The sequence below is a fragment of the Nicotiana tomentosiformis genome, chromosome 2, assembly GCF_000390325.3.
Source record: "Nicotiana tomentosiformis chromosome 2, ASM39032v3, whole genome shotgun sequence".
NCBI classification, from domain to species: Eukaryota; Viridiplantae; Streptophyta; class Magnoliopsida; order Solanales; family Solanaceae; genus Nicotiana; species Nicotiana tomentosiformis.
Genome location: NC_090813.1, coordinates 42,509,204 through 42,525,484, shown reverse-complemented (window position 1 = coordinate 42,525,484; position 16,281 = coordinate 42,509,204). Strand labels below are relative to the sequence as shown.

The 16,281-nt window shown below is 37.7% G+C and overlaps 1 protein-coding gene across 1 annotated transcript; it reads right to left on the bottom strand.

Moving 5' to 3' along the window:
- Positions 1 to 11,156: 11,156 nt before the first annotated feature.
- On the bottom strand, positions 11,157 to 16,260 carry LOC104087871 (gamma carbonic anhydrase 1, mitochondrial-like). The gene is made up of 5 exons (XM_009592442.4): positions 15,940 to 16,260; positions 13,565 to 13,708; positions 12,255 to 12,380; positions 12,009 to 12,160; positions 11,157 to 11,718 (listed from the first exon to the last, which is right to left on the bottom strand). The coding sequence occupies exons 1-5, from the start codon at positions 16,052 to 16,054 to the stop codon at positions 11,440 to 11,442; spliced, it is 816 nt and encodes a 271-aa protein (XP_009590737.1). The 5' UTR covers positions 16,055 to 16,260; the 3' UTR covers positions 11,157 to 11,439.
- Positions 16,261 to 16,281: the final 21 nt, after the last annotated feature.

Here is a 16,281-nt window from a genome sequence, read left to right as displayed (position 1 = left end):
ACTCGTTATCGGGTCGGGCCCTTCGGTCTTGGATCGAGTTCGACCTTCGAGATGGGCGTCGCGCATTTCCGACCTCGAAACAGTGCCTAGCAGATCGATTCGGTCACGGGCTCGATAGGATTATCGAGCCGCCTCCTCGAGCGACCTTCGGGCTCGAGGTTCGTTAGTACCGACCTCAAAGCTCACTCCCAAAAACTCATTCCGACTTCTTAACACTCGAACTCGATCGAACGTAGGAAGGCCGAAATCTATTTCGACCGTATACAGATAGTCCCCTCGTTTCTCGGAAAAGGATGTGGCGAGAAACGATTTGATTTCCAAGCAGCTCGTTCAGATATACACTGATGTTTTTATCGATCCCACCCATGACGTATGTAATGCTCGATCATCTTATGCGTCTTTATAGTCCCCGACTTCATTGAGGATACCCGAATTTTCTTTTCCCCGGTAGGAATTGCCAGTTACCTTCAGTCCTTGGTGACCGGAGAAGATCAATCAGTGATGAATGCGGAGCGGCTTCCTGTCTTTTCAACGAGGCCCAACATGCTTTGAATCGGATAACTTCAGATGGCGTTTTCGCCGTTGTATCTGTTCTATAGGTTCATACCACTGTATCCTTGAGTTTCTAAGGAGACAGGAAACCAAGTCTGGTTGATGAGGCATGGCCAAGAGACCAGAGCGTGATTAACAATCCCCGACTTCATTGAGAATACCCGAATTTTCTCTTCCCCGGTGGGAATTGCCAGTTACCTTCGGTCCTTGGTGACCGGAGAAGAACAATCAGTGATGAATGCGGAGCGGCTTCCTATCTTTTCAACGAGGCCCAAGATGCTTTGAATCGGATAACTTCATATGGCGTTTTCGTCGCTGTATCTGTTCTATAGGCTCGTACCATTGTATCCTTGAGTTTCTAAGGAGACAGGAAACCAAGTCTGGTTGATGAGGCATGGCCAAGGGACCAGAGCGTGATTAACAGTCCCCGACTTCATTGAGGATACCCGAATTTTCTCTTCCCCGATGGGAATTGTCAGTTACCTTCGGTCCTTAGTGATCGGAGAAGATCAATCAGTGATGAATGCGGAGCGGCTTCCTGTCTTTTCAACGAGGCCCAACATGCTTTGAATCGGATAACTTCAGATGGCGTTTTCGCCGCTGTATCTGTTCTATAGGCCCGTACCATTGTATCCTTAAGTTTCTAAGGAGACAGGAAACCAAGTCTGGTTGATGAGGCATGGCCAAGGGACCAGAGTGTGATTAACAATCCCCGACTTCATTGAGGATACCCGAATTTTCTCTTCCCTGGTGGGAATTACCAGTTACCTTCGATCCTTGGTGACCAGAGAAGATCAATCAGTGATGAATGTGGAGCGGCTTTCTGTCTTTTCAACGAGGCCCAACATGCTTTGAATCGGATAACTTCAGATGGTGTTCTCGCCGCTTCTGTACAAAAATTTTGTAAATACAAATCTTTCTTCTTTTTTTGAAGAGAAATGGCCTTTCAAACTAAATAAACAGTTTGAATTTAAATCTTTGTTGCCTTCGGGCCTCGTGGGTAGTCCCCTTTGTTTTATCGGGTTCGAGCGTCCTTCAGCTTAAATAGTCAAGTGTTTGTTTTAATTCGAAAAAATGAGTAGTTTTGCTTGAACTAATGCAGCCCGTAGGCATAATAGTCAAGCGAGTGATGGCTCGAACTCGAAATAAAGGTAGCCCATAGGCTTAGCAGTGAAGTGAATGATTCGAACTTGATGCAATGTAGCCCGCAGGCGTAATAGTCAAAGTAGCCCGTAGGCTTAATGGTCGAGCGAGTGATTGCTCGAACTCGAAATAAAGGTAGCCCGTAGGCTTGGCAGTCAAGCGAATGATTCGAACTCGATGCAATGTAGCCCGTAGGCATAATAGTCAAAGTAGCCCGTAGGCGTAATAGTCGAGCGAGTGATGGCTCGAACTCGAAATAAAGGTAGCCCGTAGGCTTAGCAGTCGAGTGAATGATTCGAACTCGATGCAATGTAGCCCATAGGCGTAATAGTCAAAGTAGCCCGTAGGCGTAATAATCGAGCGAGTGATGGCTCGAATTCAAAATAAAGGTAGCCCGTAGGCTTAGCAGTCGAGTGAATGATTCGAACTTGATGCAATGTAGCCCGCAGGCGTAATAGTCAAAGTAGCCCGTAGGCTTAATGGTCGAGCGAGTGATTGCTCGAACTCGAAATAAAGGTAGCTCGTAGGCTTGGTAGTCGAGCGAATGATTCGAACTCGATGCAATGTAGCCCGAAGGCGTAATAGTCAAAGTAGCCCGTAGGCTTAATGGTCGAGTGAGTGATTGCTCGAACTCGAAATAAAGGTAGCCCGTAGGCTTGGCAATCGAGTGAATGATTCGAACTCGATGCAATGTAGCCCGTAGGCGTAATAGTCAAAGTAGCATGTAGGCTTAATGGTTGAGTGAGTGATTGCTCGAACTCGAAATAAAGGTAGCCCGTAGGCTTGGCAATCAAGTGAATGATTCGAACTCGATGTAATGTAGCCTGTAGGCGTAATAGTCAAAGTAGCCCGTAGGCTTAGAGCGAGTGATTGCTCGAACTCGATGCAATGTAGCCCGTAGGCGTAATAGTCAAAGTAGCCCGTAGGCTTAATGGTTGAGTGAGTGATTGCTCGAACTCGAAATAAAGGTAGCCCGTAGGCTTGGCAATCGAGTGAATGATTCGAACTCGATGCAATATAGCCCGTAGGCATAATAGTCAAAGTATCCCGTAGGCTTAATGGTCGAGTGAGTGATTGCTCGAACTCTGGTTTCGACCTTTATGGCTCCGGCATGAGCTTTTACGAAGCAATCTGCAAGCATAGTAAAAGAATCAATTGAGTTAGATGGTAAATTATGATACCATATCATTGCCCCTTTTGATAGGGCTTTACCGAATTTTTTTAATAATACAGATTCGATCCCATCATCTTCCAAATCATTGCCCTTGATGGCACACGTGTAAGAAGTGATGTGCTCATTGGGGCCGGTCGTTCCGTTATATTTGGATATTTCGGGCATACGGAATTTTTTGGGGATTGGTTTTGGGGCTGCACTCGAGGGAAAAGGCTTTTGAATGAATTTTTTCGAATCTAGCCCTTTTATGATTGGTGGAGCCCCGGGGATATGGTCGACCCTGGAATTATATGTTTCTACTTTTTTATCGTTGGCTTCGACTCGTTTTGTGAGTTCCTCGAGCAATTTAGTAATTTCGGGAGTAGTCCCCGATTCTTGCTCATTTGACTTCTCTATGGCTGGTTCCGTTCTGTGGGTGACTTCTCGAAGCGGATTGGGCTCCGGCCTGCTTTGTACCTGAGTTTGGCTCTGCAACTGAGCTATCGCTATTTGCTGGGCTTGTAGCATCTCGAAGATCATCCGTAAGCTGACTCCGATCTCCTCCACGTTATGGGTGTCTCGAGCTACGGATCGAGTACCGCCCTGAATGCTTCTTTTCGGTTCGGAACGCTGATTCGCCTTGAGAGCCATTTGTGAATTGACATCCAATGATACTTCGGCTCGAATTTCAGGTGCTTCGATTCGAGCCTCAGCGCTTTCATCGAGTGGCCTTCCGGCCCCGGGTGCCAAGTTATTGGTTTCATATTGAAGGCTAGCTTCGTGGTCGATAGGTGAAGCCATTGCTGATTTGAAATTGCAAACTGGCGTGTACTTTAGGTTTATATCAAACGATCATTGTTACCCTTAGCCCCACGGTGGGCGCCAAACTGTTTACCGAAAAAATCGAATAACATTAGATTTGTGGATGGTTCTAAGGATATGCGATACAATTTGATATAAATCGCGTAGAGAAATGAAAATATATGTGTTGTTGACTGTAAGAACGAAAATAATAAGCAAAAAGAATGAATAAGTAAAACAAGCAAAAGGGGATAATTATCAATATAAGAAGTGATCTTTTTCTCTCTCCCCCCCCAAGCTTACAAGGATTCCCTCTTTTATAGAAAAGGGTCATTACCAAAATACAATAAAGTAAAACATGTAGTGGAAGACCCATGATAACTTGTCTCTTCCTTGATTCCCGCCAAGATTCTCTCTCTTAGTGTGGTTGCAACGGCTCTTGTCTGTGAGCATGATACTAGCTCGAACTCGTTACCGGGTCGGGCCCTTCGGTCTTGGATCGAGTTCGACCTTCAAGATGGGCGTCGCGCATTTCCGACCTCGAAGCAGTGCCTAGCGGATCGATTTGGTCACGGGCTCGATAGGATTATCGAGCCGCCTCCTCGAGCGACCTTCGGGCTCGAGGTTCGTTAGTACCGACCTCAAACCTCACTCCCAAAATCTCATTCCGACTTCTTAACACTCGAACTCGATCGAACGTAGGAAGGCCGAAATCTATTTCGACCGTATACAATATATATATATATATATATAAGCTAGCTCCAATGAAAAATTACACTGTTTAGACATTATTTATTATTTATATGTATATATTATGTGTTGAATTTACTTAACTTCTTTATATATTTACCCTACTAGTCAAATACAGGAAAAAGAGGGATGGATTTCGACCTTACTTTTTTAGGTCTCAGGCTAGCTTTTGACTGCGTGAACCAGGTCCAGGTCTTGCATTTGGCATTCCCGCTGTTGACGTCCCATCGAGTTAGCTAGTTAAGGGTGAAAGGGATCTGAACCAAAGCACAAGCTTTGAAATAGAAAGAAAGATAGAAGGAAAGCAAGAAAGAACTATCTGGCCCGGATAGAGAATGGGCACGACTCCCCCTCTCCCCGTTCTACCGTCCAAACAGGCCGGCCGTTCTAAGTTCCGGGGTTGGGTCGGATAGGACCAGATCCGATATTCATTAACTTTTGACACCTCTTAACAGAAAAAAAAAAATACTTTGTACTTGTTATGATTGAAAACGTAGGATTGATGTATCTCTTTCTTTTTTCCTTGAAGAGAAGCACAAAAAAGAAGAAATACAGCAAGTCTAAGTTGTTCATGACAAGTATGAAGTATTCTTTTTTTCCTTTTTTTTCACCTAGTCAACAAACAAATAAGATAGACCTAATTGGACAACATATTTCCTCCAAAATTGTGACATTAAGAGAAGCTAAAATAGACAAAAGAGTTATTGGAAAGAAGGAAGAAATTGAAGATGAAAGCATTTGAATTGTTGTCTCCCCACTATTGAGGATACAGATCAGAGTATTTTTCCAAATAACAAGACTACAGAAATCCAGATAATTAAGAGAGTATTACCTGTTTTGGTAGATGGCTAATGTGGGTCACACTAATTAGATACATGAGGTGTGAACCTAAACGGTTTCTTCGTTTTAATTATTTTTGGGATGGGATTCTGATAGCCTCCTCACAACTGTTCTGATGTAGAAATATGACCATTACACCAAAACAATTGAGGAAATTAAAATGATGGTTCTAATTTGGTTACGCTTTGTCCCTAATAATTACTAAATATGCTCCAACAAAAACCTATTGTACTAATAACACCAACTAATATGCTCTATAATTAAACTTGATAGAATTGGTCATATATGGGACCATCAACTCTTATTGCCAACTCTGTTATTCAACTAAAACCACAGATTTTCTTATCAAACAACGTCGGAATCAGCAACCCAATTGTCATAATAATTGCAAATGAGTATTTTGTGCTCTTTGCCAGGGCATTGTTATCCGCAATATTTAATATATTACTTATATATGTGGTGTGACATATCTTAATAGCAAAAGCTCACAAATCGGATAAGATTTAGATTGATCGTAGATATAGAACACATGAAATAAATAGTGTGCAATGTATATAAATAAATAGTGTGCAATGTATATACATAAGGAATTCCATTGTTTCTTTATAGCAACTACTATGAGTAAATAAGGTTATTTTTCAGTTGATATGTGTCTTTACTATGTGTGTGTCCATATAGGGAAGCGAAGTAAATTGAGTTCAACAGATAACAATAACATATTGCAATGAAAACTATTCATAAAGGTCAAGAACTATGTTGGATATATAAACCAAAACACAGGTGTTACAAAAATTGGAAGAACTCAGAGATGCCAAAAGCAAGAACCGATTTACCTACCACGTCATTAAGCAACTAGGAGAAAGAAATCTATGTAAAAATAAGTTAAAATGTTAGAAAATGAAGGCAAGCCTTGATATTTGGTATTCTTTTAGTGCCGTTACTAAATTAGCTAAATACAAAGAGAGATTTTTTTTTCTCTTTTTCAGCATTACCCTTTATGTTTTGTTCAAAGATTCAAAGAATTGTAGCATAGGAAAGACAAGATTTAGATCCAAACATGTCATTATTCTACTACTTTAATATGTCTAGAAAAAGAAGAAATAGGCTCTTCTTCTTGGTTACTCTTTGCATCAACCGACCAATTATCAATTGCCAAGAGGGCAAATGATGAAAGCTTTTGCATTTTCTTATGTTGGAAAAAATATAGGAAAAGGAGGGCAAATGTGAATTATAGCAATTTGCAAGAGGCAATGAAGAAGAAAAGGCTCCTAAAGGCTAAAGGGTGAGTGGTTCTGGGTCCGATATGTTGGCTAACTTTATTCAAAGTCACATCTTGCTAAAGCCAAACACTCATTCCAATCATTGTATGTAAACTTAATCATGTATAGATACAGTGTGCACTTATTAGTTTAATCTTGTAGATTAAGCGTCTAGATATACATTTAATTAAGTTGCTGGAAGAAAGCATGATTGCATGGACAGGAACTGCAAATAAACACAAGCGTGCAGCCCTTTGTCCTCAACATACAAATCACCTCTGTCCAGAGCCGGATCCAGGATTTGAAGTTTATGAGTTCCAATTGTAATCTCAAATTAATATACAATAATAACTGGGTTCACAGTTATATATTTATAGATATTTAATGGATTTTTTAATAAAAATACAAGGTCTCCACAAAAGTTACTGAGTTCCTGAAAACTAATAACTATACTCTACCTCCGCTGCTGACTGTGTCCACTCTCTAGTCCCTCTTCTCATGATTTTTATCACTTAGATATTTATTTCTAATATTTTCTCATGTCAAATCAAATTGCTATTTCTAACTTTTCAAAACTTTCACTGATGGCATCATGGTAGTGGATCCTTCGTAGACTAAAATACAGTAACAATATATGGCAATCAAAAAAGTCAAGACTACCAATGTCCAATCAATAACAATGCTTTAAAAAAAAATGAAATTGAGAGAGAATGCATTTTGCAATCACAGAGAAATTATGCCCCTTACGATTTTTGAAATGACAAGTATGCCTCTTCGAATTCGGATACTTACCATGTCCATGTTCTTTTGACCAGAATTCTGCCTTAGGTGTGGTTAGGAATTTGACGTAAAACCCTGCTTATAAGTTATTGTTGTTTAACTGTATTTGTAAAATAATTATGGAGAAGATAAAATAACATAAATGTAAATGAAACAGAATTTAATCTGACCCCACTGAATTTACAGTGTTTCCTTAAGGAATTTAATCTCCTCCTAGTACCCAAGGTTGTGGATTGTTTCCTCCCAGGATAGAACGAATTACACACTGGTGTAGCGATACTTCAAACACCAATGTTTCAGCGAACACAAAATTGATAGCAAATCACACTTACTGATGCTTTGTTTGTAGTTAAAACAATGCAGAAGAAAGGAGGAGAAGTCAGAAATTCATATGGAAAATCTGAGAGAATGGACTGGTATTTATAGCCAATGTTGAGCTCAATCTGAAGAGGTGCAACTCTTCAAATTCGAAGAAGTGCCAACTGTTTCTTCAAATCTGAAGAGGTGCAAACTGTTCTTCAACTCTTCAGATTTGAAGAGGTACAAACTGTTCTTCTGAAGAGGTGATTTAATATTAATATTCCGTTTACAAAAAAACCGGATATTTAATAACAATTCTGTTAATATTTACTATTAACAAATAAATTTGGTCCAAAAAATTAATCAATCAATCGATCATTTGACCGAATCCCTGAAGAGGTGCAAACTGTTCTTCAACTCTTCAGATTTGAAGAGGTACAAACTGTTCTTCTGAAGAGGTGATTTAATATTAATATTCCGTTTACAAAAAAATGGATATTTGATAACAATTCTGTTAATATTTACTATTAACAAATAAATTTGGTTCAAAAAATTAATCAATCAATCATTTGACCGAACCCGAACCCGTAGCCGAAGCCGAGCCAAGCGACAACAACGGCGCGAGGCTTGCCTTCTTCTTAACTCTTTAAGAGCTAGAAGAAGTGCAATTGTATACATATCCATCAAAATTTCTTACTCTTCCAATATGGGACAATATCCCTTTGTCAAGGAGGGAAACTCAAATATTTTCAATTTCCCTCCATTTCCCATTCACCCTCTTTTAAGCTATATTTATGCCTAAAAAACCCAACAGTTATATCTTGCTAACCAAAAAGTGAAGACATTAAGAAGAGTATATATTATTTTATCTTACCACTTTACAAAATTATATGCAATTCAAACTATCTACATAAAGAATTTAATGCAAGAATAATGCCTCCCACGTACAAAAATTTACTAGGCAATCTAACTAACAAGAGAATGTTGTAATAGGAGAAACCCAAATAGATAGAGAAATTTAACTACTCTACTCTCATGTACGAATTTTAATGTTTTGTTGTAAGCAAACTTAAAAAACAAATTTTCACGCTGTGTGCACAAATGTATAAAGCTTTGAGGGGTGTCCCCTTTACACAAACTTATTTCAAAAGGATATATACATACGATCTTCAAAAACTAAAATTTCATGTTGTTTTAACCTTTTAATTGGAAAGTGCATCTTATGAGAAGATTTCGTAACTAGGCAATGTAAAAAAAAAATTGCGGATTTTAAGTATTAAAATGAATATTCCAATTGTAGTTATGAAAAAATTACCATCTTAGCAAACCCCTGCTGGAACCCTCATTTTAAGCCTAAAATCTCGCCATAACAACCTTTTTATTTTCAATCCCTATATCAACATGATGCATCCATTCCAAAAAACTCCTAAATATATGAAAGTTAATTAATGCTAACTATATCCATTTCATTTTTTTGAGAAGGAACTATATCCATTTCATTAACTTATTCTTTTGTTCTCTCTTCACAAACATTATTTCTTCCTTTTAGATAATCATCAAAAGTTAGAAGGAAAAAAACATAAAGGACTAGCTTTGCACTAGCATAAATAATACAATATATAAATTAAATATACCAACTATATATATATATATATATATATATATATATATATATATATATATATATATATATATATATATATATGACATTGATGGAATAAATATATTATATTAAAGGTATATCTTGGAGAAAAAAATAAAATTAAACATTGGAAAAAATACAAGAAGTTCCCACGATTGCTTCTTTTCAGTATCTTTAAGATATTTGGGTGAGTATTTATTTATGGAAGTAAAAAAAAAAGATTATGGAATGTGGATTGATTTAGATTGTATATGAGAGAATCATGAAAAAGGGACTTTTTCTTACCTGCTCGGAATCAAAATTCAAAGAAAATGGCAAGTTTAGACTAATGATGAGAGAGAATATTGTAATAAATTAATGTGGTTCAATAATCCCTTGGATTGTGCTTAGTGTTTACGTTTAAGAAATTAAATGCCATGTAAAGAATCTTAAAAAATGCTTTAACGGTAAACGAATGTTTTATTGCCAAATACATAGAAAACCCATTGAACTTGTCGCTCTATCTCAACCTTATTCCATTTTGGCCCTCCAAGTCTATTTCTTATGTTTCATTTTAACACAAAAACTTTTATCCGACGTAAAAATGCAGCGCGTATACATACTTGCTTGGCCAAATACATAGACAACCCATTGAACTTGGCTCCATTTTTTATTTTGGCACTCTATCTCAACTTTGTTCTATTTTGGCCATCCAACTCTATTTCTTATGTTTCATTTTAACACAAAAACTTTTATCCGACGTAAAAATTTTTTTTTTTTTTTTTGTAATTTCAATTTTTTGTTTTTTTCGTTTTTCTGCACCCCCTCCCCCGGGGAATTTATATATATATATATATATATATATATATATATTCAATTTTAATTTTTTCATCTTTCGATTTACAGGTTCAAAATTTTACAAGTTCCAAAATTATGAGTTCGGAGCTTTATGTGTTTGAAAGTTTACGGGTTCGAAAATTCGCGGTTTCGAAAGTTTAGCGATTCGAAAATTTATGAAATTTGTGGGTATTTCAGGATATGCATGCACACGCGTTTCACAAAATATAAAATTTATTTCAAAATATTTTATTTTTTAAATTTTTTTTACGAAACCGACCAACTTCGGTCGTTTTTTTTTTTTGGCGCAAAAATGCAGGAAACTCTTTTAGTGTCTCACAAAATTTATTTTTTAAGAAACCGACTAAAATCGATCGGTTTTCATATAAACAGTAAATGGGGAAGGAAATAATGAAGATGAAATATGGGGGAAGGAAGTTGGGGGATTAAAAATGGGGCCAACGGTTATTTTATTACTGTTGGAGAAGGAATTTTGCCATAAACAATCTGCCTCACGCGCCTACCATGTGATCCAATTCACACTATGTGACTAGTCAGCTTTCGTGTTAAAATAAAACATAAGAAATAGAGTTGGAGGATCAAAATGGAACAAGGTTGAGATAGAGTGCCAAAATAAAAAATGAAGTCAAGTTCAATGGGCTGTATATGTATTTGGCCTTTATGTTATTACCGTTGGAGAAGGAAATTTGCCCAAAAAAATCTCCTCTCACGCGCCTACAGGGTGAGGTAACTCACATTCTGAATCTAGTCAGCTTTTGTGTTAAAGTAAAACATAAGAAATGGGGTTGGAGAGCCAAAATGGAACAAGATTGAGTTAGAGTGCCAAAATGAAAAATTGGGCCAAGTTTAATGGGCTGTCTATGTATTTGGCCTTTTTAAAATAAAGCAAACGTAATGTTATTTATATAAAAACTCTTAACAAAGGGACTAACAGTGTTAAAATCTCTTCCAGTTTTCACTTATTGTGGATATAGGCATAACAGAAATCGGATTATGATTTTTTTAATTGGCTGCCAACTCCATTGGCAGTGACCCGGTGTGTGACGCCATGTGTCTTTTAAAGCTTCTTAGAAAGGAAATGCGATTAAGAAATTGAGGCCGAGGAGGATAACCGGTGGAGTTTCTCATATTGCTTAAACAGTCAAAAATTTAAGCTCGCCTGTAGTTTTGGCTTCTCATGAACAGTCAATAGGCTCTGGTTAGCCAGACATGGTAAGTAAAAAAATGCTAGAGCTGCATACCAGTATTGATCTTTGATATTTCAGCCTGGCCCCAATTATTGGAAACTAAACGCAGGCATTTGCACCTTAATCCGCCCAAAACAAAAGGAGTTGCCCAGTAACATCAGAAAACCCAGGGGGAACTCCAGTCGGAACCCACACTTAGGAGGCCTTTGGTGCCTTGTCCGGTAGGGCATTATCAGGCAGGACAAGCTCTGGAGGTGTATCACGAACACCACCCAACATAGAGTCATACTCTTCTTCCTTACGAATGAATTTCTTCCGCAGCACCTTCTCAAATTCAATCTCATCCAACTTCTTTGCATTTTCAGCTGCATGGGCCTGCGCTAAATTGGAATAGTTCATGGCTGACTGGGAGATAAACATTATTTCTTCTTCTGTGAGCTTCCTCAAGAACCTTGCTGGATTTCCTCCCCAGACCTGTGTTTTTTAGTGTCATAATTACACGTGTTAGCAAGTTAAACTTGCAACAAAAGAGAATTATATATTTCATAGCAGCAGAGAAAGCAAGACAAAACATGGAAAGGATTTTGCCCTAGGAATTCCCTTGTACCAGTCCAGCATCTTAACTCATATTCGCCTATTCTATTGCATCAGTATGTACAGAATTTTACTTCTTCACCTATTAGTAAATACCCATGCAGAAACCTATACGCATGCAAACTACCCAAGATAATGGCAAAATGAGTCGCATAAAGGCAGCCACATACCTCTCCACATGGAATCCTTGTTTTCTGCCTGACAAGGGCACCAGCAGCAACCATAGAATTTTTCTCTACAACCGCCCCATCAAGTACAGTTGCACCCATGCCGATAAATGCCTCATCTTCAACAGTACATCCATGTAATACAGCACTATGACCTTTACAGTGTGATGTCAAAAGTCAAACATCAAGCTTACAAAAAAATTCATGGTAGAATGTATATTATGCCCTAAATTGCCAGATAATTCTCACCTATGGTAACATTTTTCCCAATAGTCGTGGGCAAAACCCTTCCACTCACATTTGATTTAGCTACATGAATTAGAGAATTATCCTGGACATTGGTTCCGGCTCCAATGATAACACTGTTCACATCACCTGCATGGAATCTCATGTTGAGCAAGAACAAGCATACCAAAGACCACAGTTGTCCAGGGCGCGCGCACACACACACACACAAAAAAAAAAAAAAAAAAAAAAAAGTAAAAAACACCATGTAATTATAATTGATTGAAGCCCAAACTTTTTAACAGAATTAGAGCCCAAGGCAGAGCATGTATTCTTCTCCTTAAGGTGCTCTGAAAAGACGAAGTGATAATATATGAGGAGGTAGATGTAGGTTCATAATAACCAAAAAGAAAAGTTAAAAACTGAAAAGGAACAAAATCTTATTCAATAATGTAAGACCTGTGAGCATACTCACTCATTCATTGTTGGCAACATGCATTAAACAAGACACACAATTCCAAAGCATTTTATAGAGAGACCGCAATGAGTGCGTAAAAACCAAAATGTGCCCAACGTATAGTCATCAAGCTTAGTAGATTTGTAGGGGGGAGGGTGTAAATTTTGCAGATTATTTTTCCAGAAAAACAATAACAACATATGGATCTACGAGAATTAGCCTTGAAAAGAGTATGATCAATGGAAATGCTCAATCCAAGAATCTAAAAAAGATAAATCAACAATCAAGTATCCAAGACAAGAAAAAGAAAATTTTGAATATAAAATAGTTATCTATTGATATGAAAATCAGCATCCCAATTTTAAAATTGAGACTGTACTGGAGCTTTTCAGAACTTAATTACTTCTTGGTACATAAATGATGATTTCTTGAGACGAATTTTTTGTCTCAATATGATACGATACTTATTTCTTGAAATTGATTTTTGTCTTAGAAGGTTATCGGATAGCGTTAAAGATTTTTTTCAGGAAATAAGCAATCTCTCTTTGCTAAGCTAATTAACCTTCAACAAACAACATTTTCTAAATAAAGATTTGGTATAGGACATTCTGCTGGTTCAACCATCTAGAGGACTCCATGATGTAGTTGTCTTCTAAAAGTTTACGCGTTCACATAATTCAAGAAAAGGCAAAGCCTTCACGAGACAAGAAAAAATGACTTGCTCACCCCTCCTCAAATACCTCCAGGAAAATTTTACAATGTAGAAAAAAGGATGCTTCAAAAACGATCAGTATAAGGGCAGCATATTTGCACCACTAAGTCTACAAGAGATATTTTAAGCACTGAAACTAACATGGTATGTAGAAGCAGAACATACCTCGCAGAACACATCCATACCAAATAGAAGCACTACGACCAATGTGAACATCACCAACTATAGAGGCACTTGGGGCCACAAATGCATCCTTTTCAACAACTGGTACTTTGTCAAACAGGTTCATTAAAGTTCTATGCCTTGACACTGGAAAACAAAAGGAGGTAGAGATTGACTAAAGGGGAAAAACATATCATAACAGAACAGAGGAAAGAAAGTTGGAAGAGGAAATAATTCTAGAAGTATAGCCAAAATATACAAAATAGAATGCAAAAATCAGATAGTGAGATTGGCTGATTGTGAGCAAATATGAGCATAAATAAGATCATCACAGTCAACAATGGCAATGTTTGTCTGAGATTCTAAGCGATCAGCTTCTTCCATATTTGACGAAGATATTTTTAGACACTTAATAGTTTATCACAATTGGCTTGAGGTAGTTATGCTAATCACAACATTGTAAGTGGAATTCTGTAGAACTAGGTTAGGTCCAAAGTTTAAATCTAGCTCTTCAGATAATTGTTAGACATATAGTAAGATATATGATAAGTACTTGTACTTCTCAGAACTGCCGAGTTAAAGGCTTCAATTAGTTCTCATATTTCATTCACAATCCTTATACTTTCCTACCTTCTTAACGTCAAGCCTATAATTGTGTGACTATTATGATTGTTTCACTGGCATAAAATTTTCTGGGACTATTCTTACTAATTGTGTGCATTAGCTGGTTATTTTGGTAACTTTATAGAATTAATAATTTGTCCTCCAGGCCTAGAGAACTATTTTCTTGTAATAAGGATGACACAAACAGCATTGAGTATATGTCCCAATTCTCATTTTCTCTTTAAAAAATATAGCCTTTCAGTCGTGGTTTTATTCTCTATTTCTCCACCTTGTATGAGAGCAAAGGCCAAATATAATCTCAGAACTAAACGCCCTTGTGTTAGTGCAATTATGGACATTGAGCACTTTTAGAACTGTCAGTTTGGCACCAATATTAACTAGTTTGGGCACTTTTTGGATTTAATAGCTTGGTGGGTGAATGGTTGCATTTTCTTTAGGATTATGCGTCAGTTTTAAAAGGCTTACAGGTTTATTATGCGTCAGTTTTAAAAGACTTACAGGCTTATTATGCGTCAGTTTTAAAAGGCTTACAGGCTTATTGTTTCATGTTACTGATTAAAGAGTTATACCTGAGGCTACTTTGATAGGATTTTTGTCTTAGACTGCTAGTGGTTAATGATGTGTTCTCACTACTCTTTCGTTTTTCATGGTGGCGGGTCTATTAACTGGTTATTGCTATTGCTTTTCATCTATTTTCTGATTTTTATGATGATGTTATTATTCCCTTGGTTTCTGTTGATGATACTGATATATTGTCTCTTTTCTCTTTTCGTCTTCTTGAGCCGTGGGTCTTTCGGAAATAGCCTTTCTACTCCCTCGGGGTAGGTGTAAGGTATGCGTACACACTACCCTCCCCAGACTCCACTAGTGGAATTTTACTGGGTCGTTGTTGTTGTTGTTGTACTTGTAATGAGTAGCCTTCAGAATAGCTACTCTATATGATCATTCTCGATAAGCTTGGATCAGCAAATACTTGTAATGAACCTTTTTTCTTGAACAAAAATTGTAGCTTCGCATACAGCCCAACTAATTCATCAGACAGCCTACTACAGCCCACAAGCACAAGTGTCAGGCAATCCTGTCTACCAAGGCTGCACAATAGGCTCATACTGACTACTGAGTGTTATAGAGGGAATTCCAACCTAAGCTCCAGGTTGTTATCCTTTATTCCTATGCCTCAACCACTAAACCATCTTCTTGGGAATGATAACCAGTAAAATAATTCGGAAACTACAGTTTCAAAGTTAGAGAGCATTGAATGTCTATTCGGAATGGAGGAAAATATTAACACCAATCAAATGCATATCGCTTATACTTTAGCGTTCTACGAAGCAGTTGTACATGAAGTATCAACATAACAACATAATTTGTTGTTCCAAATTCATTAAAAAGTTATAGACAGAGTCGACAGTTATCAGGAGGAAATTATCACCTTAAATAAGAGCTAATCAAATACTAACAGCTTTATGCAGCTGAAAAGAACAATACCAAAGTTCAGTATTTTTCATCAAACATAGCAATGTCACCACTGCAATACCCGAGGCGGAGGTAATAAAATCAATGTTCAGACAACATACCACAGCAAATGCAGCTAATAGGAACTGGCACAACCAAACAATTTTATAAAATTGAAAGCGTGCGTTCTCCGACTTGAACAGATGTGTGAAATAATCAAATACCTAAGCCCTAGTTTATTAGGTATAGCATTCTATTGAATAAATGGAGGAGAAAATGGAGATGAAGGTGATACTTACGGTGTTCATGGAAGTAATAGTTGCCTTGGAGGCGGCAGCCCAATCGATCAAGGGCTTGGCCTGTCTCTCGGATCCAGAAACCGACGGTGTAGATTGCTTTCCCCGCCGAACCCATCCCCTATTTGCTTCCGATTCCAGAACCGGCTTTCTCCAATTTACTGGTTACAACAGGCCTGAAAATTGAAATATATATTTATTTATGTAGAAGAAATAAGATGTTGAGTTTTAGCTGACTTGAGAAATGAGGAGTATTGTGGACACAAAGGGTGAGAATTGAAGTGAGCTGAACCTAAGCCCCGAGTAGTATTGAGTTGACTCGTCCCTGTTTCTTTTTTCTTTTTC